The sequence below is a fragment of the Pimephales promelas genome, chromosome 11 (genome assembly GCF_988280905.1).
Source record: "Pimephales promelas chromosome 11, fPimPro1.hap1.1, whole genome shotgun sequence".
Lineage (NCBI taxonomy): Eukaryota > Metazoa > Chordata > Actinopteri > Cypriniformes > Leuciscidae > Pimephales > Pimephales promelas.
Window position 1 is genome coordinate 32,198,422 of NC_142779.1, and position 26,635 is coordinate 32,225,056.

A 26,635-nucleotide genomic window follows, 5' to 3' on the forward strand; every position below is an offset into this window, starting at 1 on the left:
TCTTTGGATGATTGTATTTATGGGGTGCAATATAACATGTATTCGTGGTTTTTCTTTTTTTTAAAGTCTTATTTTTCATAAACTTCACCTTTATTGTCAGCCGCGCTCTCCTCTGTCCCCTGAACGAGCGGTTCACTTCCTGATTTTATGAAAACTCTCCCTCAGAAACACGCAGTGGGCTCAGATTGGTTAGTTTGGCCCGGTGTAAATGTAATTTCACTTGTACGTAGCAAACTTTATCACAGTATGTAGTTTCAAAAAAGTGCGCCAGCGTTAGTGTTTGTGTGTGTGTGTGTGTGTGTGTTTTGCACATCCATCATTTCAAAGGGGACGCGATTACAACTCTATAAGTACATAAATGTATCAAATAACCATACCGAGACGTACTGGTCCATTCTCATTTGTGTTTATTCTGCCGGAGTCTCTTCGTCATCTGGGTCTGATCAGAGACTATTTATATTTTCCGATTCAAACGTACGCTGAATGATATTAAAAACAGCGCGTCTCTTCACTCTCTCAGCCCGTCTGCTCAGAGTGACTGCCATAGGTATCAAGTTACGCCCTCATCCAAAGGCAGGGCGGCAATATGCAGCTCATTTGCATTTAAAGTCGTAGAGCCCCAAAACAGTTTATTTTTATACAGGCCCCAAAAATGACTTTTTCAAATGTTATAATAAATTAACTATGGGGTATTTTGAGCTGAAACTTCACAAATACATTCTGGGGACACCCGAGACCAATATTACATCTTGTAAAAAGGGGCATAATATGTGCCCTTTAAAGCGCAACCCATTTTATCCCAACTGTTTATGTTCCAATAAGACAAACTATGTTCACAAGGATACTCACCAAGATGTTAATTTTGACATCATTTTGTGAGTATGTGCATTCAAGTGCAGAAAGACGCAAAAGATGACTCCATTCGTACTCACGCTGCCTGATAGAAGGTTTTCCCAGTCGGGCCAGTGACCATTCCATCTGTTACACCGAACTATGTGATCCATTGAATTATGTGACCGCACTGTTGTCACCCTTGCCCTAATCCCAACACTAACCCTAATCCTACCATCACAACGTGACGTGAAGGCCAAGTATGGTAAACCATACTGGGAATTTGTCTTCTTCATTTAACCCTTCCAAGTTAAGAGCATTAGGAGCAGTGAGTAGTGAACACACACACACACACACTCAAACTGTGGACACACACCCAGAGCCCGTTGAGCAATTGTGGGTCCAGTGCCTTGCTTGAGGGCACCTCAGTTGTGGATATTGAGGGTTAAAGAGCGCTGTTCATTCTGAACCAGCAACCTTCGAGATGGTCTGACTCTAACCATTTCCCCACGACTACAACTATACACCTATAAAATGTATATGGTCAAATAATATGCACGCCCTCAATATTGGGCCCTGATTTGTCATTTAGGCATGCATCTCAATCAATGCTGAAAAAAGAAGCACATGCTGTGTAACAATGCCTAAAAATGCAAATTCAGCAGAGGATATTTTTAAAAATTGACGCATCTTAATGAATAAGAGAATTGTGTAGCTCCAATGTACCTGACCAATTTATCATCTTGCGCTTGAACAGACAAATTAACTCAACTCATATTATCATCATTCCATGAGGTGAAATTGTCCTGAGAGACTGAGCGTGAGCTCATTAAGCTCCGCCCCCTGTTCTGGCAGCAGCAGCAGCTTATTTGCATTTAAAGGGCCCACACTAAAACAGTGCGTTTTTCTGAGCCCCCAAAAATGACAATTTAAACATGCTGTAAAAAATAATCTGTTGGCTATTTTGAGCTGAAACTTCACATACACATTCTGGGGACATCAGAGACTTATTTTACACCTTGTGAAAAGCGGCATAGTACGGGACCTTTAAGTCATTAGGTGTGGCAAAATTTTAGTTTTAGCCCCTGGTTATAAACAAATTATTGCCACATCCAGTAGTGTTTCTTTAGCCTGGTAATACCAAACTCTGCTACTTCGATTAAGACAGAGTCTGGAATGGCATAATTGAAAAGTGTTTTTTTTTTCTCACGGGTGGGCGCTTTTCTGAAGATTAAAATCATTGGTTACCCGTAAGCCAATCACATAACGCAATCACCTCTCTCTCCAACTTAAACCTCACCTCCATTCGAAATGTTTAACAAACACTCTTCTCGTTCGGGCTTCAGTTTGCAAATGCCGGGAATATTCTCGACTAGTGTTGTCAAAAAACTCGGTACTTCGGTACCAAGTCGGTACTAAAAAAAAAAAAAATGTTACGGTACCAGCTTTTCTAGGTACCGAGTACCAGGGTAATCCAGTTTTAGACGCGCTGTCTGAAAGGTGCACAGTTGCGTCCTCTTCATAACGCTGATATGCTCTCTCTCTCTCTGAATCCACTTGTTGACACGAAAGGAGGAAAGAGCCACATGGAAATATTTTGGATTAGGCTAATGTCACGTTGCCATAAGAGGCCGATTACATGCAAATTCGCAATTTCAAATATAGGCGCGAGGCAATTAAGCGCGCTCATAATAAAAACTCGTTGCATAGCAACGACAGACGCCGCGTGAGAGCAAGCGCTTTGGAAAGAATAAGCACGCGCAAAAATATAATTAAAAAACACGCGCGATATGTGAACGGCCTCTAAAGTGCTTTCGGGGGAGTTTTACGAGTACATGAGCACAGTAGTATCCACCCGACACCAGAGTATAACTGGTATTTAGTATCGACGCATCCCTATTTATGTCATTTAATGTCAGTGCTAGTTCTAGGCGTATTCTTCCCTTTATAACTCAGAGTCAGCAGGTTTAAAAAGCCTTTTTAAAATTAAATATGAATGCAGTTTTAGATTAAATAAAAGTACAGTCAAGTCAAATAAAACATGTTTTATCTCCTCTATAGTTTGGTAATGCTACAATAAGATACCATTCATCAACATTACTTAGTTCACATCAACACATTGAGTGAACAATGTATTTTTACAACATTAATTAATGTTTGTAAATGTTATTTAATACAAACAATTGGTTGTTCATGTTTGTTCACTTCATTCATTGTGCATAAATAAATGTTAACGGATTAAAACTTTACAAACAACTTTAAAAATGTGTTAGTGCATACTATTGTTTATTTTAGGTCATTTTATCTAATCTTTTTCTAAAGTGTTTATAATGCAAATGTAGGCTACAGTTTCCATACTTGTAACCGTGATAAACACTTAAATATATGTAAATTTAAACTAAGCTTTGGTACTGAAATTGGTACCGAGAACCGTGAATTTTTACTGGTATTGGTACCGAATACTGAAATTTTGGTACCGTGACAACACTATTCTCGACAACAGAGCGAATTACATCCCGTATCTCCATATCCGCGGTCACAATCTTAAACTCGCCGCTTACCGTCTACGTCACGGCTCTCAGCCCGCCCTCTGTTCGTTGAGGAAGGGAGGAAAACTGAGAGATAGGTCGCTATCTCAGACCGAGTACATAAGCGAACTGAAATTGAGTGGAAGTACGAAGTCTGACGTAGTCAGGCTATTGTTTCTTATCGATCTCATTTAAGTTTCTTTGTCAAATAATTAATTGTGTAAAAACAGTGCTCCGTGTGTACTTTTCTCCCTCTAAGCAAGTGTTTTTTGTTGTGTTGCTGTTCACTGCAGTGTTCAACAGTCCAAAGGTGCAGGGTAAGAAGAGCTGTCTGGAGAAGATGGGGGAGGTGGTGGACATCATGAAGAAGAGCAGCTCTGACTCTGGACTGCAGCTGGCGGGCATGAAGGTCATCAGTAAGACTCTCGAGGAGGAGGGACCTCAGGAGAGAAGCACCCTCAGATCAGACTCGGCACAAACTATCCGGTGGGACTTGCCACTCCTCTCAGCTCTTTTGTTTGTTTGTTTATTTGTAATTTAAAGGAGCTGTATGTAAGACTGTGGCCAAAACTGGTACTGCAATCACTTTGAAATTACTATAGAGCGGTGTATCCTCTCCTCCTCCCCCTGACTCGAGGTTGCCAAATAGGCTGCAAGATCCAACTTTTTTTATACCACACGTTTGTATCTGCAGCTGTGGAACTAGAGTAGAGCTGGCAACCCGGATGCTGCAACACTACTGACTTTGTGATTGGTAGATGGGTGGAGGGTGGAGCATCAGAACAAAACACAACATGACAACATCAACATCAGTTGAGGGCTGCAACTTCACTGTGACAATATCCTGGCCAGACTACTGTTGTCAGTGATATAAGTATTTGAAATGAACATGATTTCTTAATGTCTAGTGATGTCTAGATTATTTAAAATAAATGTCTTACATACAGCTCCTTTAATGACTTTAAAAAAATACTCTTTCTCACAGCACCATATATAATACACAACATAATCCTATACATATTATAAATTTTACAATTCACCAAAATTCTTTTTGAGAATAGCACAGCATTACCTAAAGAGCTCATGTTTTGAAAGTAATGAGTAGTTTTCCCTATAGGATAGTAACCGACAACTCGTAGACCACTCCATCTGTTATCCATGAACTAGACCCTTTTCACAATTCCAGGGATCTCAGAGGCAAAAGTCGTCATAGTGAACTATTAATAGAGTGAACAGGAAGCTACAACAAATAAAATTTTACGTTTCCATTTGCTTCAGGAGCAAAAGAAAAATAATAATGTAATAATAATAAAAATATCCACAATAATGATTCCACCCTCATAAATACCATTGTGGTATTACATTTTTTTTCATTGCAATTAAATGCTAATAACTTTTTTTTTAAAGGTTACACTTTATTTTCAACTGTCTTCCTTGTTACAGTGTAATTATACATTAAAGTAAATTTTAAATGGACTGCATTTATATAGCGTTTTCACAGACCCAATGGCCTCCAAAGCGCTTTACATTTTGCCTCAGATTCACTCACTCATTCATACACAGATGACGTACTGAGTATTATTCCGACAGCGTACTGCGTATTATTCATTAAGTGCATTTACTTACTATAGGGTGAGAATCAGGGTTTGGTTTAGAGCTAGTTGGATGTAATTTAGTATTATTACTAGCGGTGTAACGATACCCTCGTGTCACGATTCGATATATATCACGATACTGAACTCACGATATGATATTATTGCTCCAAGACATATTGTAAAAGGTTAACAAAAAATGTACTGTTGATTAAAATGCTAAATTTGATATTACATTGTAGGTTTAAATGATTAGGTTTGGACTTGGTGCTTGTAACCCAATGACAGTGGTGACACCAGAATAACAATATTCATGATTCTGAAGCTGAAAATACAGAATATTTTAGATGAATATTCTTGCACGCTTTCACTGACTAAATATATTTAAAATAAATGTCAGGTAACACAGACATTTGGCATTATCAGGACCCACAAATATTCTCCCATTGCATTACTAATAGTAATACATTATAATCAACATTATATATAGTAGTTTAATGTAGTACTACTGAAACTAAAACTCTGAAAACTTTTTTCTCACACAGTAATTTGTATTTTGGGGGGACTATCCATGATGCAAATTGTTGCATTTTTATATTGCGATATATTGTGGCACCGGCACGATATATTTTTACACCCCTAGTTATTACTACAGTAACTACACTGGAAAATAAAGAGTTATCAATTTTTTTAAAAAGGGTAGATTGATTACTTGCAGTGCTTAATAAATTACGTTCCATAAACCCTAATGAAAGTTACATTTGTTAAAGTTTTAAAATAAGTACTTATTCTTTTTCCAGTGACAAAGTCTTGAAGGTGTTGGTGGAGATGATTTGCAGTCAGCCCAAGCAGAACGCTGTGATTGCACTGCTGCTGACCCGCAGTCTCATGCTGAAGTACGAGTGGAGGGTCTCCTTCGCCACAGAGGGCGGTGTTAAAGCCGTCCTGAGCTGCATGCAGGAGTATCCTACTTGTATACAGGTGCAGCAGATCGCACTGGCGGTGAGTGGGGATTCTTGTGACGTGTTTATGCCTTTAAGGACATGTTTTTGCTGTGAGAATTTCATTGTTCATGCAGTTTTTTAGAACTGTGCGTTGACGATAATGAATTTATTTTAAAATGCTGTTGATGATCAAATTAAGAAATAAATCATTTTTATTATTATTTATGAATGGTTTTGAAAAAGAAACATCCATATGATAGTTTCAAATCATTAATGTTTTTAATCAAATTATGGCTGTTGGAGCTGATGCTGAAAAACACTGGGAAACTGAAGCGCTTTGCTAGCGGGTTAATAAACTAGATGAGATCTTGTATGAGATTAAGATATACTATTACTAAGATATAATTTACATCTGCAAAAAAGTATGCAAATGCGCATGTGAACTTGACGTGCTTTTCAAGCGTCTAACTCTCTTTGTGGATGTGCTCTTCCAGTAACACAGAATTTTTGTGCTTTAGTTGACTGTTACAATAGTCAGGGCTCCAGACTAACTTTTCCACTGGTTGAACTGGTGCTACCAACTTTCTCAGTTGGTCGCACCAGCATTTGATTCGGTCGCACCTTTTTTTTTCTTTTTTTTTTCTTTTTTCTGCTACATGCCATGGGATTAATCAATGCATGCTGATGAATAGTGGTTTTAATGGACCAGAGCTAGCAAAGGCTTTCTGCATAAAGCATAAATACCTGTAATATATTAATTATCATTGGATTAAATTTCAGGATTTTCATGGATTTTGGACAGCAATTTTAAACTGTAATTTTAAGCATTTTACATTTGAATTATATACAATCTATCTATGTACATTTGAATCATAATCTTCTGTGTCCATCTATCTATTATCATCTTTCTATCAGCATCATCTTTCTATCTTTTAAAAATCATTAAACATTCAAATGTATGCATTACATTTTAAAAGATTAGAGTATTATAATACGCTTATACAGATTTTTCGTTATCAAAGTTTATAGTTGTAACAAAAATTGTACAGAAACAGAAATCTCACACTCATTACCTTCTGCATTTTATAATAATTTCCTTTCCTCAGTCGAGTGATTACTCTCATCTAACCGCTGAAAAGACGTAGGAAGGGGCACACTGTTTCGTGAGACATTTCCATTTTTATTCGCCTTAATTCGTAATTGGCACGTTTCACCATCAGTCTGCAATGCGCGTGACGTCTACGTTCGTCAATAAATAAACTGCACGTGTCTTGCGGAAGAACACTGTAGCAGGAGATACTTCTGTCCATTAATGTCTATGGCGAGTCACGCAGGCACTGGGCAACTCCGCATCCGAGTCGACCCCGGGATAAAATTGTCTGAATATAAACACTTAATATAGGCGTACCGTAGTGATTCAGGATAAGTCAAAAACACTGTTTGTAAAATGGATTCATGATGTAGCCTACTCGTTCATTTTGAACATAAGTTACGTACTGCAGCAGCTGATACAACGGCGATCTCTTGCGCGAGCGTCCACTCGCACATGTGAGACCACATACAGTTTTAACTCGCACATTCTCAAAAAATGGTCGCATATGTGATCAATTTGGTCACAGTCTGGAACCCTGATAGTGTTCTCATTATAGTGTTATTCGTATTGCAGATTGGTCTTGCACTTACATTTTTTCATGATAAAATGTGTTTGCCTGTGTTTTAAATTTAATTTCTTTTAATATGTTTTTTTTTTTTTTTTTTTTTCCTACAATTGAAAAATCGGATTCTAACTAAGAACAAGACTGGGCAACCCCTTTCTCTTAGAAAAAAAAAAAGACTGGATTTTCTGGAATATAAGTTTCATTTGCAATAATGCATGTTGTTTGCATAATAATGCATAAGTTTGAAACGTGCTGTTAAAATGCATTTAATGTCATGCACACATTTGAATTTGTTACAAAATGTGAGCGGTAGTTTTAGTTTTGCTTTAAAGAAATAGTTCACCCAAAAATGAAAAATGAATCCATCCTTGGTGTGACTTCTTTCAGCCAAACACAATCTGAGTTATATTAAATAATATCCCAGCTTTTTAATGGCATTGAAAAGCACAAAAGAGCTTTTAAAGCTCCCAAAAAGCACATCCATCATCATAAAAATAATCCATACTAAATGACTTCTGAAGCCAAGCGATTTTTGTGAGAAAAATATCCATATTTATAACTTTTATAAACTATAATCTCTGGCTTCCGGCAATGGGTGTACACGTATTCATGAGAGTTGAGTTGACCTCTTACCCGACTTATGACTATTAATAATATTAATAATGGATTTCTTTTGGAATCAGAGCCAGAATAATTACTTTCCTTACAATCCTCTTATCTACAGTGATGTGAATTAGTTTGGACACCCATGCTAAAGTTGCCTAAAAAGAGGAATAAAAAATCATCTTTTGGATATTGATCTTAATGCCTTAATTAGAAAAATGAGGAAAACTCCAACCTTTAAGGACACAAATTTTCTTTGTGAATGAATAATGTATCATAAATAAATAAATGTTTTTCCTTAAAATACAGGGTGCATAAGTCTGGGCACCCCTATGTTAAATTTCCATAGAGTCAGGCAGATTTTTATTTTTAAAAGCCAGTTATTTCATGGATCCAGGATAATATGCATCCTGATAAAGTTCCCTTTCCTTTGGAATTAAAATATCCCCACATCATCACACACCATTCACCACGCCTAGAGATTGGCATGGTTTTACTTCAGTTAGCCTAATAGCTGGTTTGATTTGCATTGAAAGATGATCTTATGGAAAGTACCCCAATGCCAATCTCTAGGTGTGGTGGAAGGTGTGTAGTAGTAGCGGTAGTTTTAGTTTTGCTTTAAAGAAATAGTTCACCCAAAAATGAAAAAGGAATCCATCCTTGGTGTGACTTCTTTCAGCTGAACACAATCGGAGTTATATTAAATAATATCCCAGCTTTGTAATGGCATTGAAAAGCACAAAAGAGCTTTTAAAGCGCCAAATAGCACATCCATCATCATAAAAATAATCCATACTAAATGCCTTCTGAAGCCAAGCGATTTTTGTAAGAAAAATATTCATATTTATAACTTTTATAAACTCTAATCTCTGGCTTCCAGAGAGATAAGTTGACCTCTTACCCGACGTATGACTATTAATAATAGTAATAACGTATTTCTTTTGGAATCAGAGCCAGAATAATTACTTTCCTTACAATCCTCTTATCTATTTAGCAGAATCTTTTTGAGGCACATACAATACACTGCAAGTATACCTAGGGGTGGGTGATATGGGAAAAAATATCATATCACGATTTTTTTAGGAAAATCACGATCACGATTTTTTATCACGATTCTTTTTCAAGTTGGTTTTAATATTTTGCAAGTGGCTGTTCGTTACAGCCAAACTAATGCCCCTATGTTAAAAACAAAGCCTTAGGTAACAAAATAAAAAAGAAAGCCACACATTTAGGCCAGTGGCGAAGATAAAAATCTTTGTCATTATTTTCTTTGTTATTAAAAAAATAAGACAAGATAAACATTACACAAATTAATATTCATATTAAATAAATAGTGCTTTATTTTTTCAGATGCAGTAGGTGTATTTAGCAGTAGCATTGAAGTATTTAAATGAACAAATATGAAATTAAAACTCTACATAGACTTCACTGAATAAATTGATTCTTATTAAAGATATATTAAAGTTCTCAGTCAGTGAGTGATTTTCTTACCCACATTAAAGAAAAAATTGTCTTTTGTGTTCAGCACAAGAAAGAAATTAATACAGGTTTGGAACAACATTAGAGTGAGTAAATAATGATGGATTTTTTATTTTTTATTTTTTTTGTGAACTATCCCTTTAAGGACAAGCGGCAGTAGGCTACTATTTATTCCTGTTGCTTTTAGACCAGCACGCGACGCGTTTAATATAGACGCATATTACACCAGATATTCTCTCAAATGTTTGCTTTCACTTTAGACATAGCCTGTTTATGTAAACATTTTGTGTATTTAACAGTATTAGCTTAATAAGACTCGAGAGATAACTTAGTCCAGTATTCAGGCGCTGTTTGACAGACTTCTAGTGCCTGTGAGCGTCGGGGGTTATGCGGTCAGGAAAGCGCACGTTAGAACAGCGCATCAGCGCGTGAATTAAATGTTTAACCGGCAAGGCTTATGCAAATAATGAACTTTTGTGAATTGCAGTGTCCCATACCTATTCCTTTAACGTGTGATCATGTGTAGGCTACGTCGCGTTGTACAGTTGAGAGACGGAGGCGCCAGAACTGAACTGATAGAATGCACTGTAACACGATACTACGATATTTCTTCAAAAGCAGATCGTGGAGACATTTTAATCGTCCACGATTAAAAATCGTCATATCGCACACCCCTAAGTATACCTTTATGGATACAGAAACTTCGGAGTGATGACGAATATACATTTTTTTTCTCTCCAAGGCTCTGAAGGTCATCACAGGTGCCAGTAAACATGACCCCCGCAGTGTGGGTGCATGTCTACCCCTTTCTGAGTCTGGCACTCAGATGATGCTGGAGATATTTTCAAGCATAGGCTCCGCTACACCAGAAGGCTCCAAAGGACTCCTGTGTGCCATCCCTTCCGCCATTGACCTAATGCTCGGCACAACGGGGTAAGAGGTTTGAAATTCTGTTTTAGATGTAGCATAATCAACTGAATTCACATTAATTTTTCTACTGTGCTTTAAGCAGTTGTGGTTTGTCTGTGCGGAACGGGCTGCTGGTCATCATCATGCTGATTTCCAGCCACAAGAGTCTGGCGGAGCAACTAGTCGCCTGCAATGTCAGTGCCACGCTGAAGAAGTGCCTTTCTGCTCAGAATCATCACAGCATGCTGGCCATCATCGCCCTCAACCACATCTCCATGGTCCACAAACTGGAGAAAAAAGGTATCATCATGCATTATTGCAACTCCTTGACAAATTAAATTGGTTTAATAATTACAACAGCCCTGTAATAAGCAGTATGTTAATAAAACAAAAATATTGACTCTTGACTTGGGATACAAATGTGTGTACCTCGTTTAAAATAACATGCAGCATTGTTTGCCTCTATAGAGTCTCAAGAAGAGCAAGACTTTAAAGACACAGAGCTAAAGATGTTGGTCGTGAGTCTGAAGGAAATGCCAGCCACCAAAGAGGTAATACTGACCCTGGAGCAGCTGCTCTGCGACGACGCCTCCCAACTGGAGGAAGAGAGAAATGAGGTAACTCGCAGCAGAGACACCTTTCAGGACCTCATCCGCCTCCTGGACCAGCACAGAGCGGATCGGGCGGTACAGCTCTCCATCCTTAGGTGAGCCATTGTCTTAAACATAAGTAGGTGATCAATAACTGATATTTCAAACTACTTTGGGGTGGTTGCACTCACTAAAAACATGTCCGGGTCATATTTGACCCTAAAATCAAAAGATTTTTTATTAAAAAATTATTTTAAATATTTTTAAAGAATATTTAGAGTAGGGTTAGGTAACAAGAATCGGTTCCAATTTAGAACTGGTTCCAAATTTCCCAAAACTATGGATTCCGTAACACCGTGTCTACACCATTGTCACGTCACAACAGCTGAAGGGTGTCTACACTGGACGTGAGAAAGCACCCGTTGCAAAGCATTTGTCATTCATGTCAGTATGCCATTATTATACAAGGCATTATTATATTAGCATATTAGAGTCAGAGATTTATCGCTTGCATCGTGTCCAGTGTAGGCAGAATCACTGTTTATTGTTTTTAATCGTGTCACGCCACTTGCATCCGGTGTAGACAAGATGTAAGACATGCATTTCAATTCTGCTTATCTTTTGCTGTGTGTGCATTTATTTATTTATTTCAAGCAAAATAGTGTGACAACAGAAAAGATGCACAATAATAATAGTTTTTACACTTATGCTTGAAATGGAGTGGGAAGAAGTAAAACTTATTAAACCTCACCCCAGTCTATTAAAGATTTTACACAACAAAAAATAGCTGCTTCCTTCATCAATAATCTCAAAGAGAAAATAATAATAATAAAATATAATAATAATACCTCATTTAGAAACAGTGGATGCACAAGTCAAAACCAAACACTCGTACCATACATATTAATGATTTACAGATATTTCCACAGGTAATGATCATCAAATACCAACAATGGTATACGAAATACCACAAGGGTACATAACAATGATTATCAAATACCAACAATGGTAAATGGCATACCACAAGAGTACATAATGATGAACAACTACCAACAATGGTAGAGGGAATACCACAAGGGTAAATAAATAACAACTAATCCAACAATCCACACAACATAAATACAATCAAACTTCATTGTCATTGTAATGGGACCAGACCTTTTGTTTGTAAAGACGTTTGAAATTGTGAATGCCTTGACACTGCTTTAATTCAAGCCCCAGATTATTCCACAAAGTAACCCCACAAACAGACATAGAAATAGAAATAGAAAATTTTAATGCGACACAAAAGAGAACTCATTTCGGTATCGGGAATCGGCTCCATTTTAGAACTGGCTCCAAGTTTCCATTTCAGAACTGCGTGCGGTTTTCTGTGCACACAAAAAACAAAAATCCTCTAGTGCTTGAATACTGAATTAAGTTTTCTTGAGCTCTCACAAATACACAAAAATTCTCAAAATATACTTGTAAACAAGGCGGCTGTGTCTAATGTGAACGTAAACCGTTGACAAAGAAACATGGGTAACAGTATATTGGATCAATGCTTAGATCTTTAAGTAGTGCTGTAGCGGCGCGTCGATGACGTCGATTATTCGACGTCAAAATTGCGTCGACGTCATATTTTTGCGTCGACGCTTCTTTATTTATTTATTTTTTGCATGTTCCCGGCGGTACAGCTTGCCACACACACGTAGGAGACCGAAACATTTCAGAATAGAGGACGAAGACAACTTGAAGTGAATGTGCTATCCATTAAATGAATCACACACAGTAAACAAACCCTTAAGAAAAAAAACTTTACAATTTAGACGCGCAAACTGGGTGCCGGTGTGGTGAGACGTACAAGCTCGGGCAGATTCGGCTTGAATTCGCTTCCGGACGCGGCGCCGGGCGCGCTGTTACAAAAAAAGGCGTACACGCAGCCAGCCATAGTCTTCCTGGTCTTGCGCACCCAACGCGTTATTTTTGCCGTGCGCACATTCGCGCTCGTGCGGACGTGTCGAGTATAAACAAGGCTTTACTCCGTGTCAACACGCGCTCTGATCAGTAGGTGCACAAACCTCTCCCGATTCATCTCCAGTAGTAGCAGCCTCTGATCGCACCACTAACTCCGCCTCCGTTTCCCTCCTCAGCAGATATTAATATTTAAACATTCTCTATGATAAAAAATGTTTGTAAAAATATTTTAATAACACGGTTTTGGCGGTTGTAGAGTTATAATGATGGTGTTCAAATACATAACATTAGACTAACGTTAGCCAGCTTATAGTATCTTGATTCAGTATGCTAGTATTTATTTGAGATATTGTTTTTTTTATTAATTGAGCAGCAGAAAAAATATTCTTTATATTAGTCGTCCAATTAGTCATTAGATTAGTCGACTAATCGATGAAATAATTGCCCAACTAATCGTTTAGTTAATAATCGTTTACCCCAGCCCTATCTTTAAGTGACAGCAGCCTAAAAACCTACTGACGTCTGTGTACTTAATGTTAATCAAACAACAACAAAAGACAAAGAAAATCACTCATTGATCTTGAGTAAATAACTTAAGTAACTTTAAGGATTAATCTATATATTTCTATGTATTTTATAAAAACAATGCTGTGTTTTTTGCATTTGATCACAATATCTGTTAATCTGTTATTCCTGCTATGGCTAATGTGTTTAGTGTTTATGTTCTTATTTTATTACTGACTGTTTACTTCTCTTTGTTTTGTTCTTGATTGTAGTCATGATATTGCTTTATTTGCCAGTGATAGTAACTCTTGTATATTTAACAGGATTTTGAACAAGTTTCTGGATAACTACCAGGAGGATCTGTTGCCATGGCATGAGAGTATTGAGCCTTGCCTGTCATCTATGACCGCCTTTGTCAGTGACAGAGAGGTACTTTTCTTCCTTTAGCATTATAAGATCATGATTTCATAATGCTAGTATTTCATTCAGCCTTTTTCCGCATTTAGGTCGTACAGCAGTTCATCCGCTTCTTGTATCGACTCGCCTCTTTGAATAAAGACTATGCTGTTGTGATGTGTCGGCTGGGCACCAAAGAGGCTCTTCTCAAAGCCCTGGACAAACACAGCACCAGCCTCCTCATGGTCACAGAGCTGCGAGACCTGATCACTGACTGCGAGAAGTACGCCAGCCTCTACAAGAAAATGACCACCAGTGTGTTGGCGGGGTGCATACAGGTATAAAGTAGGCCTGTTCAAAAATAGATATTTGAAAAATTGACTAGATAGTGAATTGCCTGAACAACCAGTCTACCGATTAGACTAAGGATTCCCGATATAATGACGCTGGTTTCTGGTTTACCTGACCTCAAACAGACTTGTTCCTTATTTTAGAAGGCGTTTACACAAACAGCATGTTATTACATGGTTAATTCCTAAAACATAATGATGACATGTTTAATGGTTTGTTAGACTATCAGTGTAAATAATAGACATTTGTCTGATGTGCTTTTAATTATACACTCCATATCTGCATCTTTAGATGGTCCTTGGTCAGATTGAAGAGCATCGTCGAAGCCATCAGCCCATCAATATTCCCTTCTTTGATGTGTTCCTGCGAAACTTGTGCCAAGGTTTGTTCATAAAACATTTACTGATGCAAAGTGTAATCTCTTTAAAGGAAGCAATTAGTTCACCAAAAATTAAAATCATTTACTCACTCTCATGTCTTTCTTTCTCCATGAAACACAAGTTAGGCAGAAACTCAGAGCTGTGTTTTATACATGTGACCTGTTTTTATAGTAAGAAAAAAGTGCCGTAAAACCCTAAAGTTAGCATTTGATTTTGTAAAAGCATGTTATAGATCTTATTGTGAAAGATTCATCCATCCATGATGCTTTTTAAAAAAAAATGTATAAACATTATTTTTTTTTAAACTTGATCGTCCGGTAAAAAAAAAGACTTCTCTTATGTCACACATCAGACTTCAATCATTAGTCAATCTTAAATACTTATTAACAGCCAATGGGTTGAACCAAGCACATTTTTTTTCTATAATCTGTTAAACACTGATGTATGCCATAATATAGGAGAAAACATGTAGATATTTCCGTTTCATCATGAATTATACGTTTTCTGAAATCAGAATTTAACTGTGTGAGAAATCACGTCCACATTGTTGTATAGAAAATAAATGATCTGACGCTTTGCCTAAAACTAAAAAATACATTTATTTTGATATTGTGGAAATGATTATTTTCTTCTTGGCTGATTATATTGATGTAAAAAATAGTCCTTTAAACCTGTTGCTTAAGAATAACAATGCTATGCTATCAGTTCCAGTTTTGGTATAACTATCACAGTTCCCTAGGATTTAGTTGAATTGGTGTGATGTTTTTTTTTCAGGCTCCAGTGTGGAACTGAAAGAGGACAAATGCTGGGAGAAGGTGGAGGTCTCCTCTAATCACCATCGGGCTAATAAGCTGACGGACAAAAACCCCAAAACCTACTGGGAATCTAACGGCTGTACTGGCTCCCACTTTATCAACATTTACATGCATAAAGGGGTGGTCATCAGGTATGCTTGCTTAGCTTCTCTTTTCAGTGTTATTTTGATGCAAAAAGGCCCCCAAAAATAATAAAATGCCCCAAATTAATGATAAAGTGGCCACATTTTATTTTCTATTTGATTTAATGGATTAATTTATATATTGTAAATTAATGTTATATATTAATAGCATATGATATAGCTAAGCAATAATCACACAAGCAAGAGTGCTGTTTTTCCTAAATATGAAGCGTAATATTGATTTTATACACAGTTCAGTAAACAAGTTGTTAATTTTAAGTGACACCAGTGTTGTCAATATTGTCTGTTTTTGCCCAATTTCAGCTTCAAAAATAGTTACTGAACAAAGGCACAGCAGATGATGTTTCGGTGCTTAATGAACCCACATTTTTGAATGAATCTGTTTGAGTAAATGATTCAGTGACCCCTTCATAAAGAGTAAATCCTGAGTAAATCATTCCTGAGTAAATCAGCCTTTTTTAATGTATTGGTTGAATGAATGATTCAGTGACTTTTTTTTTTTTTTAACAATACATTTAAAACCTTTATTTCACATCATTATTTATAACAGCTCTGTAGTCTCTTGAATGTATTGATTAAATAGGAAGTGACACGTTTAATATGGTGAGAGACAATTTTGCCTTTATAGAGGTTAAAATAAATTAAATTGCACCTGTAAATCAGTTTACGGTGGCAAAAATTGCTCCTAAATGGAAACATCGGTAACACTTTACAATAAGGTTCATTAGTTAACATTAGTAAATGCATTAACTAACATGAACTAACGATGAGCAATGCATTAGTTACAGTGTTTATTAATCTTTGTTAATGTTAGTTAATAAAAATACAGCTGTTCATTGTGCGTTGATGTTAGTTCACAGTCCATTAACTAATGTTAACTAATACAACCTTTGATTTTAATAATGTATTAGTAAATGTTGGAATTAATATTAACTAAGATTAATAAATGCTGAAGAATTATTGTTCACATATTGTACATGTTAACTAATGTAGTTAACTAATGTTAACTAATGAACCTTATTGTAAAGTGTTACCGAAACATCATAAGAAAAAACCTTTTATCGTTTTCTTCATTCACAGGCAATTGACTGTGCTTGTAGCCAGTGAGGACTCGAGTTACATGCCAGCTCGTATTGTAGTTCTAGGAGGAGATGATCCCACAAACATCAATACTGAACTCAACACTGTGAGAGAGCCCTTCTCATTCATCTTACATCTAATGATTGCACGCTGCACATTAAGACGATACTTTTGTTGTGTGTGTTAAACAGGTAAATGTGGCACCCTCCGCCAGCCATGTGGTTTTGTTGGAGAATATGACTCGTTTCTGGCCCATCATTCAGATCAGAGTCAAAAGATGTCAACAGGTCAGACACATTGAAATGAAATGTGACAGAACTTCCCTGAAATTGAACAGAAAGCCTGAGATACTCTTTATTCCACCTCTGTTACAAATTGTTATCCTTCCTGTTAACAGGGTGGCATTGATACACGAGTGCATGGGTTTGAGGTTCTGGGACCAAAGCCCACTTTCTGGCCGGTGTTTAAGGAGCAGCTGTGCTGCCGCACTTATCTCTTCTATACTACAAAAGCTCACACCTGGTGCCAGGAGATCCTGGAGGACAGGAACCAGCTACTGCAGCTCTTTAACAAGTGGGACCTGCTGCCATAGTCATTTCATTTATAGAGCAGAATAAAGAGGATGGAAGATGTTCTTACTGCTGCATTAAATGAAAACCTCAGATCTTTATGTGCATCTCTCTCTGGGCTTCAGGTTGAACAGTGCCCTGAAACATGAGCAGATGTTTGCCGACCGTTTCCTTCCTGACGCTGAGGCCGCAGAGGCTTTAGGACGAACCTGCTGGGAAGCTCTCATAACCCCCATCGTACAGAGCATCACCATCTCAGGTAAACGGCAGTGCTTGTTTTGTTCTTCCGTAGTGTCCAGGGAAGAGTTAATGTGAAATATATCATACCACAATAATATATTGACGCTGAAAAAGGATCAATCTGGTATCTCCAGATTTGTTTAATACAAACTGTGGCTGGTCCATGTTATTTTCAAGTATGATTTGGGTTATAGGGGATCTCTTATGGTACTTTGCAAAGTCTTGATTTTTTTTTTTTTTTTTCTATTATTCTAGTCTACTAGAATAGGTTTTCATATGAAAGAACCCTATGAAGTTCATCTACTAGAATAGGATTGAATGTTGAAAAAAGACATTATTTTTCACCATATTTTACATTGTTGTACGAAAAGCGTAATGTTCTATGATCGGTCGGCTGTTAGTGTCATTGGTCAACCATTTTGAGAGTGTTTTGGAGATCAGGGTTCATACAAGGTGCTTGATGTACTTGAACTTGAGTTTTTGAAAATTAAGTCCTGGAAACCCCTTGAAAACAGCCATATAAATGAAAAGGTGCTTGAAAAGTGCTTGATTTATTGAAAGACAAATTTGTGAAATTAGTGTTTCATTTTATTGATAAAACAAAATTAACGTTGCAGCCCATATAGATATAGCCATTTAGCATGGATATGAGCATGATATTGCTCCTATAAATATCACAAAATATGATACAGCTTTTATTATTCAGAAGACAAATGAATCCTATATTTATTAAAGAAAAAAATCAGTTTGAAATAGGAGACCGATATCTTTATCATAGTATCCTTTTATCCTCATTGCATGTGCAATTTCTGTTTATTTCCATTTATGGATTTACCTTTTAAAGAATATGAAAAATGATAAAGATACTGTTTGATAAGTGAGATCTCTGATTGTAGTCCTTGAAAAATAAAAAGTAGTTCTTGAAAAATCCTGGAATTTCATTTTAAAGTATCTGTACGAACCCTGTCTCTCCCCTTGTCATAACCGCGAGTTTCAACACACTACTAACGCAACTCAACCGGGCCTCATCGCTTTTTTTGGTGTATGCCTTGGGTGGGAATTATTCTAATGAGGAATGTTGTGTCGTGTTTGTTCCCAGAAGTTCAGGAACCGTGACACTCATATAGAGAACAACTCCCGCTGGAGTGACTTTAACTTTCCAGACCTTTTCCCATGCTCAAACAGTACCCTCACACTCTAAAGAAAGTTGATCATGTAAACAAGTATATTGGGACCCCTTTAAATTTCTTCTATTCTTTTTTTTTATAACAGAGACTTCTACTCTCAGCCCTCTGTTTTGGTTGATGAATGAGTATTTGGAGAACGCTGAATCCTCCAAGAGGTGTAAGAGCTCAGCCTCCATCTTCAACTCTCGTGTGCGGCGTCTCACTCATTTGCTTGTTCATGTGGACACCAGCACAGTTGATACAGAAGAGCTCAAACCTCCCATCAAATCAAGTGAGTGGCTTCAAAACTACAATAGTTCCTTCTAGAGACTGGACTGTGGCTTACTTGTATGTGCATGAGGCATATTTGGTGGTCGAAGTCTTTTCTGGAAATCCAGAATTTAAACCACCTTCTGTAGATTTTATTAAATGAAAGCTTCTCTATTTCATGATATTTTTCTTGTTTTCAGAAGGTATCAACAGAAGCAGAGATTTAAAGAGTAAGTAATAGTGTAGGAGATGATGTTATTTCTCTGACTTTATTGTATGTATTTTGCAGCACCCCATCCATCCGCTCAGCTCAACTGCAAACTAACCATGAAAAAATGCCTTTTATTTATTTCTATTTACTTCTACTGTCTTTTTATTTGTTTTGTTATTTTAATTCCTCTGGCTTCATATTGAAATTGCTGGTAGGGCTGCACAATTTGCTAACAATAATCCTTATTTGTTGTAACAAATATTGTGATGCTCAATTTGAACTGCAATATGAAAAACATCTCATGTTTTTGTTGCTTGGATATCAAGATATGAAGGGAGAAAAGCATGAACTATATTAAATAGGGTTGGGTAATAAATATCGATTTCTCGATATTAATCGATTCTCATTTTTACGAACCGGTATCAATTCTTAAATCTCAAGAATCGATTAGTCATCCTGTTTCATTTGAATGAATGGGACATTGTATCGCGGCTGCGCGCATCCAACAAATCGCGATAATCTTTGTCCTTTGTTACTATTGATATGAAACAAAGTCTCAATTTTCAAATTACGTCCATTTTCTTTAGAAATTCAAAAAAATAAATTGCGTTTTTGGCGCTGTGGCGTGAGATCGCTCTGGCGCAGTTCAAGAGAAGCAGCAGCCCTGATCTCTCTTCCGGGTTAATCATACTAATTACAGCGCAAAATAAACATGAATGAGCATCTGAAAGTGTGTTAAAAGATAGAGTACAACTTATCGAAATCCGTATCATGTCACATTGATTCGCTCAATCTGCGTTTCAACTCTGGAAAAACGTCAGTTAAACAGCTTGTAATCAATGTCATTACAACATATGTTGCTATCGTCAAATTTACCTCAGAAAACCCACATAAACTCGTTAGTCAGCTAGAAAAAATAACTCTAAAGAGTTATTTATATATATTTTGCTAAATATATACACCATATTACATATGAATTATAATCTTAATGTTCTTCAATATTTAATGCATATTTGAATAAATCTGGAAAGTTTTTATGACAGCCACCATTTAAATGTTTATATTTCATATATTCTTCTTATTATAAAAATAAATAAAAGTGTAATTTAAAGGGTTAGTTCACCCAAAAATGAAAATGAAGTCATTAATTACTCACCCCCATGCTGTTCCAACCTCGTAAGACCTTCGTTCATCTTCGGAACACAAATAAAGATATTTTTGATTGAATCTGAGAGCTGGATCAGTCCTAGATAGACTGCCTAAGGGACTGGCTCTTGACGGCCCATAAAGTCGTTAAAGAAAACGACTTAGGACTTGCTCACCGCTTAGGAGTTTTACCGCCCCCTACCGTATAAAATGATGATCCATATATAAGGCGCTCCGGATTATAAGGAACACTGTCGTTTTTTGAGAAGTTTAAAGGCTTTTAAGTGCACCTTATAGTGCGGAAAATACGCAAATTGAAAAGCGTATGTACAGCGCGCATCTTCCTCTGCTTATAAACAGAAAGTTTTGCGCTTCCAGCTATATCAGCACATCATCTTATACGGTAGGTGGCGGTAAAACTCCTAAGCGGTGAGCAGCCGGTAACAAGAAGTAGACGAATGAGAACGTCCTCGTCTCAGTTCTCGCGCATGCGCCCATAAGGAAGTAATGGAATAGTGGAATAAAGTCGTTATTTATGTTTTTTTCACACAAAGTATTCTCGTCGCTTGATAAACTTATAATTGAGCCGCTGTAGGCACATGGAATATTTAAACCTTTTCTTTAATGACTTTATGGGGTGTCAAGAGCCAGTCCCTTAGGCAGTCTATCTAGAACTGATCCAGCTCTCAGATTCAATCAAAAATATCTTTATTTGTGTTCCGAAGATGAATGAAGGTCTTACGGGGTTGGAACAGCATGGGGGTGAGTAATTAATGACTTAATTTTCATTTTTGGGTGAACTAACCCTTTAAGTGTTTGTATATCTACAAAACAGTTCATTATTACCTTCATATTAGGCTAATGAAGCATAATAGGCTACAACTAGACTCCCATAGTTTACAGCATTAGTTAAGAGATTTGATTTCCTTGAGAAAATGTGCCATTTATTGTAACTGATATCCAAAATAATCAATATTGAATCGAATCGGAATCGAAAACGAATCGAGTTGTGAAATTTGTGTCAATACCCAGCCCTAATATTGAAACCGCAGCTTTCATGGTCACGTGTGTTCAAATATTGCAAATGACCAATTCCCGTTAATCTCTAAAACGAGTCATGTTTTGCCCACATTCTGCTGCCAGTACACACTTGAGTTTTGTTACCAAAGAACCAAACTCAGACCTCAAAATTCAACCCAGTGAAAATTTGCAATGCATTACACTTTTTACTGAAATCCTTTTTCTATTTTTAGTTGACTTTTTTTTTTAATGTTCCCATGTTTCCAAATCAGTGTCAGAGTTAACTTCTCCTTTTCTGTGGTCCAATAACATTAGATTTGTAGTTTGTAAACCAAAACAACCTTTCCACCTCCCCAGTTAGATATGAAGCGGGCACATTTTGAGAGAAATATGCAGCACATGCAAACTGAAGGTTTAATTAAACATCAGCCTTTTGCATTTTTTTAAAACACACACCCATATTACAATTTTGATTATCACTTCAGTTACTTCTGCAACCGTAATTGCTGGCAGATTGTATTTGCTAATGTTTGGTTGGTAGCCATTTTATGTGTGTAAACACTCTTTTGACATTGCAAGAGGATTTATGTGCTTTTATTGTGTTACAGATGGTAAAGAGGGAAAGAATAAGGAAACAAATGTTGTAAGCTCATCTTCATCCACTACCAAACCCAAAGTGAAGAATACTAGCAGCATCGCAGGCATTGCTCTGTGCTGGCAGGGTGTCGTTCAGCGACAGGTTGGACATTTATTTGAACTTTGGAGAATTGTCGGATTAAAATATGGAAAATGTGTTAAAAGGAGCTACTACCCTTTTATTTGGTAGATGAAAGAATAATTAAAGTAGTCAGAATAGCTGAACAAACAAGTGACTAATCCGGTTATAAATCTGTCATCTGCGTATCTAAACCTAAAATGAAATGTTCAAATGCAGATCATGCCTTTCAATTCCTATAATTCTGGCGGGCTTTTGTCTGGCTCTTTCCAGGTAAAGTGTTTCCTAGATTCGACATGCAGCCTCTCTGACTTCGTGGAGCGTTACAGGGGAATGTTCCTGCGGCTGAAGAATGCGATGGAGGAGCTGTTTGGCCAGCACACGGCCTTTGTGCTCGCTCTCCGCCAGGGCTTTTCTGCTGCCTTGCTCCAGCTCTCCATTCTCACCGCTATGCACGTGAGTCAACGGGGAATACTTGTTGAATGGTGAAAAAAATTGTGTATTTGTTTATGTTAATATTATTTTAAATGTAAATGTAAATCATTTTATACATAATAATAATATTTTTTTATACAGTACCGGTCAAAAGTTTGGAAATGTAATGTCTAATGGCTAATGTAATTGCTTCCATTTTATTTGATCAAAAATACAGAAAAAAAACTGTTATTGTGAAATATTATTACTATTTAAAATAATGGCTGTACTATTTTAATACAGTAAAATATAATTAATTTCTTTGATGAAAAGCTGATTTTTCATCATCATTACTCGTATGTTCTTTCAGAAATCACTCTAATATGCTGAATTGACATCAATGTTGGAAACACTTGTGCTACTTTCAGATACTTTTTTCAGGATTCTTTGATGAATAAAAAGTTAAATCTTGTGTAACAAATCTTGTGAAACTTTTTATTCATCAATGAATCCTGAAAAGGTATCACAGGTTCCAATAAAATATTAAGCAGCACTACTGTTTCCAGCATTGATAATAACCCCGACTATCAAATCCACGTATTAGAATGATTTCTGTCATTCTAAGTATCATGTGACACTGAAGACTGGAGTAATGGCTGATGAATATTCAGCTTTGCATCTCAGAAATAAATTATATTTTAATGTTCATTAAAATAGAAAACATTATTTATTTATTCACAGCTTTTTTTCTCTATTTTTGAGCAAATAAATGCAGGCATGATGAGCAGAAGAACTTATTTCAGAAACATTAAAAATAGAAATGTTTCCAAGCTTTTGACTCGCACTGTATTTCATTTAAATGGTTAGTTCAATCCTTGATTCTGATTGGTCAATAGCTGTGCTTTATTCACGATAAAACACGGTTATGACCGCTTCACCCAACGACTCTATGCATCACTGTGCAACACTGCAGTTCCTATGTTGTGTTTATTTGAGCTTTCATGCATATTACACACTGGAGCGTTGTTGCTGTTCACGCTCAGGGACTATTTTTTCTAGCGGAAGTAAGGCTCTTAGTGATTTTACTTCTTGAAAGTTGCACTAATACATATTTTTTTTAATTGAATATTTTTATTGTGTGGTAACCGTTTTATAAAAGCAATAAGGTACTCGAGGCAAGTGTTGTATCGTGAATAAGTAACGGCTGAAGGGGTTACTCCGCTTCGCGTCCGGACTAAAAACACCCTTCAGCCGTTACTTATTCACGATACAGCACGGCCTCTCGTACCTTGTTGCTTACAGACATTTAATAGTTTTTTATATTAAATGCTATTTTTGGACATTTTTCATAATTTAAAATGTTTTTCATTGCAATGAGAATTTGAATTTCTTTTCATTTTAATTGATTCATTCAATAACTTCCTTGAAGGTAAGTGAACGGTTTGCGCAGTACATCGACAAGATGATCCAGGAAAGTGGAGGGGACTCTGGGAATGTGGACACCTTGAACCAGCTTCAGCAGTTCATGGAGCCCATGCTGTTCCTTTCCGGTCTGGAGCTGGCCAACACCTTCGAGCATTTTTACAGGTGTGAGAACAGCTGTTATTGTTATAACTTATCTAAATTTCTTATACAGTTTTATAATATTTACTATATTAAAAGTTTTACCCCCCAATCAGCTGAATTATTTTATCTTCCAAACAGCCATTATTGACCAGTAGATTAAATATCAGTTTCTCTGGGAAAATGCAGGCTATTAATATGGTTCTGTTTTTCACGTTGCACATTTCTTCCTCTGTGTTCAGGTATTATCTGGGTGATCGGTTGTTGGGTCAGGGGAAGGTGTGGTTGGAGAGCGCCGTGGTTGAGCATATCGGTACCTGCTTTCCAAACCGGTTTCCACAGCAGATGCTGACCAACCTCAGTGAATCTGAGGAACTTCAACAGGAGTTTCATCTTTACCGTCTACAGCAGCTGGACAAAAACCTGGAGGACTTTGAGGAGGTGACTAATAAAATAATCGTATGCAAAAAATGGCAGATATTGTATCGTTGGCTAAGGCTACGTTCAGACTGCAGGTAAATGTGGGCCATATCTGATTTTTTTTTATTTTTTTTGGCTCGGATCTGTTAGAGTTGCAAATTATCAAATTATCGTGAGAGTTGCAAAAGGTAGTCAGTGAAGGACAATGATGTGTCAGAGCTCATAAGTATTACAGTAGCAGCTCTATAAAACAAAAGGGCTTGTATCATAAATGTCATAAAACATTTTGCATTTTTTGCATCTTTTTTTTTTCATTTTTTTTTCATATTGCTTATGCATACATTTGTTTGCAATATAAATGTTAGCATGATGCCAAGAGACTTTCTTATAGACACTCTTTTATGGTTTTTTTTCTACCACAAAATAAAAAGGTAACTGCCACTTTTTAATCTCACAATTCTGAACATTTTTCCAGTAGTACTTTTCTGTCAGACTTGTGAGATATAAAGTCACAATTGTGAGAAAAATGTCATAATTGTGTCCTTTAAAAAAAAAAAAAAAAATCCATGGTGGAAACAAGCTGCCATACTGTCTTCTTCTAGAACAGTGCTTTTTAATCCTGTCCTGAAGACCCCCCACCAGTGAACATATTGTGTGTCTCCTTTATTGGACACACCAATTCATGCCTTGCTTTCTCTACTAATGAGTTGAGTCAGACATGTTAAAGGATTAGTTCACTTTTCAACAAACGTTTGCTGATAATTTACTCACCCCCATGTCACCCAAGATGTCCACGTCTTTCTTTCTTCAGTCGAAAAGAAATTAAGGTTTTTGATGAAAACATTCCAGGATTTTCTCCATATGGACTTCAATGGGAAACAAACGGTTCAAGGTCCAAAAGACAGTCTCAGTACAAACTGTTGAAAGGGCTTTAAATGATTCCAGACGATGAATAAGGGTCTTATCAAGAGAAATAATTGCTCATTTAAAAAAAAAAATAACAAAGTTTAAGTTTTATAAGCTCAAATGGTCGCCTTGCTCAGTTCTGTGATGCGCGTTTGTGACTCTCCTGTTCGAACTCATTTATTACTCATCATTTTGATGAATGAGTTCGAACAGGAGAGTCACGAACGCGCATCACAGAACAGAGCAAGGCGACCATTTGAGCTAAATAAAACTTTAACTTATTTTTTTTTTAAATGTGCAATCATTTCGCTTGATAAGGCCCTTATTCATCGTCTGGAATCGTTTAAAGCCCTTTCAACAGTTTGCAGTTTGTACTGAAAGTGTCTTTTGGACCTTGAACCATTTGCTTCCCATTGAAGTCCATTATATGGAGAAAAATCCTAGAACGTTTTCATCAAAAACCTTAATTTCTTTTCGACTGAAGAAAGAGAGACATGGACATCTTGGGTGACATGGGGGTGAGTAAATTATCAGCAAAAGTTTTTTTGAAAGTTAACTACTCCTTTAAGGCTTATTTTGATGCACCATGATCAATCGCAAAAAACAGACTCCAACAGGGGTAGTAACACATTGATCCGGCAAAACCCAACAAATTGTCTGTTGCCTGCTGTCTGTGCGGTGTGAGTTGGCCTTTTAGATTTGGGAGTCAGTAGGAAACTGTTCAAGAACAGGGATGAGCAGCTTCAGTCCTGAAGAGTTCAGCTCCAAACCTGATAAAAGCTCACCTGCCTGTAGCTTTCTATTAATCCTGAAGACATTGATGTTCTTGTTCAGGTGTGTTTTATTAGCGTTGGAGTTAAACTCTGCAGAAGAGTGGCCCTCGGAGACCAAAATTGCCCATCCCTGTTGGTCCTTTTAAATGGTAATAGTGCATTTTGTTGTTCAGATGATGGATGAAGACGTGTCTGAGCCGGAGGAAGAGAGTGACATGAAAGTGTTGGTGTTGTCCCCACGTTGCTGGGTTGTGTCGACTCCTTGCTACCTCGAGGACCCCAGCAAACACTTCCCTGCTCAACTCTGCAATTACCTGGCTGAGTTCACTGAGTTTTACTCCAACGGTTAGTTGAAATTCCACTGTACTGATGTGTAATCTCTTGCATTGCACATGATGCGGTCTGTAGGGCTTTGAATCTGTTGATTCTGTTGTAGTTTGAATGTTAACCTGTATGCGTGTCT

General features: G+C 37.0%; 1 protein-coding gene across 6 annotated transcripts in view; it reads left to right on the forward strand.

The window, feature by feature from the left end:
• cul9 (cullin 9) overlaps positions 1–26,635 on the forward strand; it is a 71,901-nt gene that overhangs the window by 16,657 nt on the left and 28,609 nt on the right. For 3 of the 6 annotated variants that reach the window (XM_089117295.1, XM_039690554.2, XM_089117294.1), the window contains 20 exons: positions 3,653–3,845; positions 5,752–5,953; positions 10,378–10,568; positions 10,645–10,844; positions 11,013–11,250; positions 13,918–14,023; positions 14,101–14,328; positions 14,633–14,723; positions 15,496–15,667; positions 16,760–16,865; positions 16,951–17,046; positions 17,157–17,332; positions 17,454–17,587; positions 18,841–19,026; positions 19,205–19,234; positions 21,990–22,120; positions 22,370–22,552; positions 23,940–24,097; positions 24,316–24,514; positions 26,346–26,517. In XM_089117295.1, the coding sequence (XP_088973421.1) occupies positions 3,653–3,845; positions 5,752–5,953; positions 10,378–10,568; positions 10,645–10,844; positions 11,013–11,250; positions 13,918–14,023; positions 14,101–14,328; positions 14,633–14,723; positions 15,496–15,667; positions 16,760–16,865; positions 16,951–17,046; positions 17,157–17,332; positions 17,454–17,587; positions 18,841–19,026; positions 19,205–19,234; positions 21,990–22,120; positions 22,370–22,552; positions 23,940–24,097; positions 24,316–24,514; positions 26,346–26,517 (3,192 nt within the window). The remainder of the gene's footprint in view (positions 1–3,652; positions 3,846–5,751; positions 5,954–10,377; positions 10,569–10,644; positions 10,845–11,012; positions 11,251–13,917; positions 14,024–14,100; positions 14,329–14,632; positions 14,724–15,495; positions 15,668–16,759; positions 16,866–16,950; positions 17,047–17,156; positions 17,333–17,453; positions 17,588–18,840; positions 19,027–19,204; positions 19,235–21,989; positions 22,121–22,369; positions 22,553–23,939; positions 24,098–24,315; positions 24,515–26,345; positions 26,518–26,635) is intronic. The other 3 variants (XM_089117296.1, XM_039690555.2, XM_039690556.2) reach the window with 2 other exon arrangements.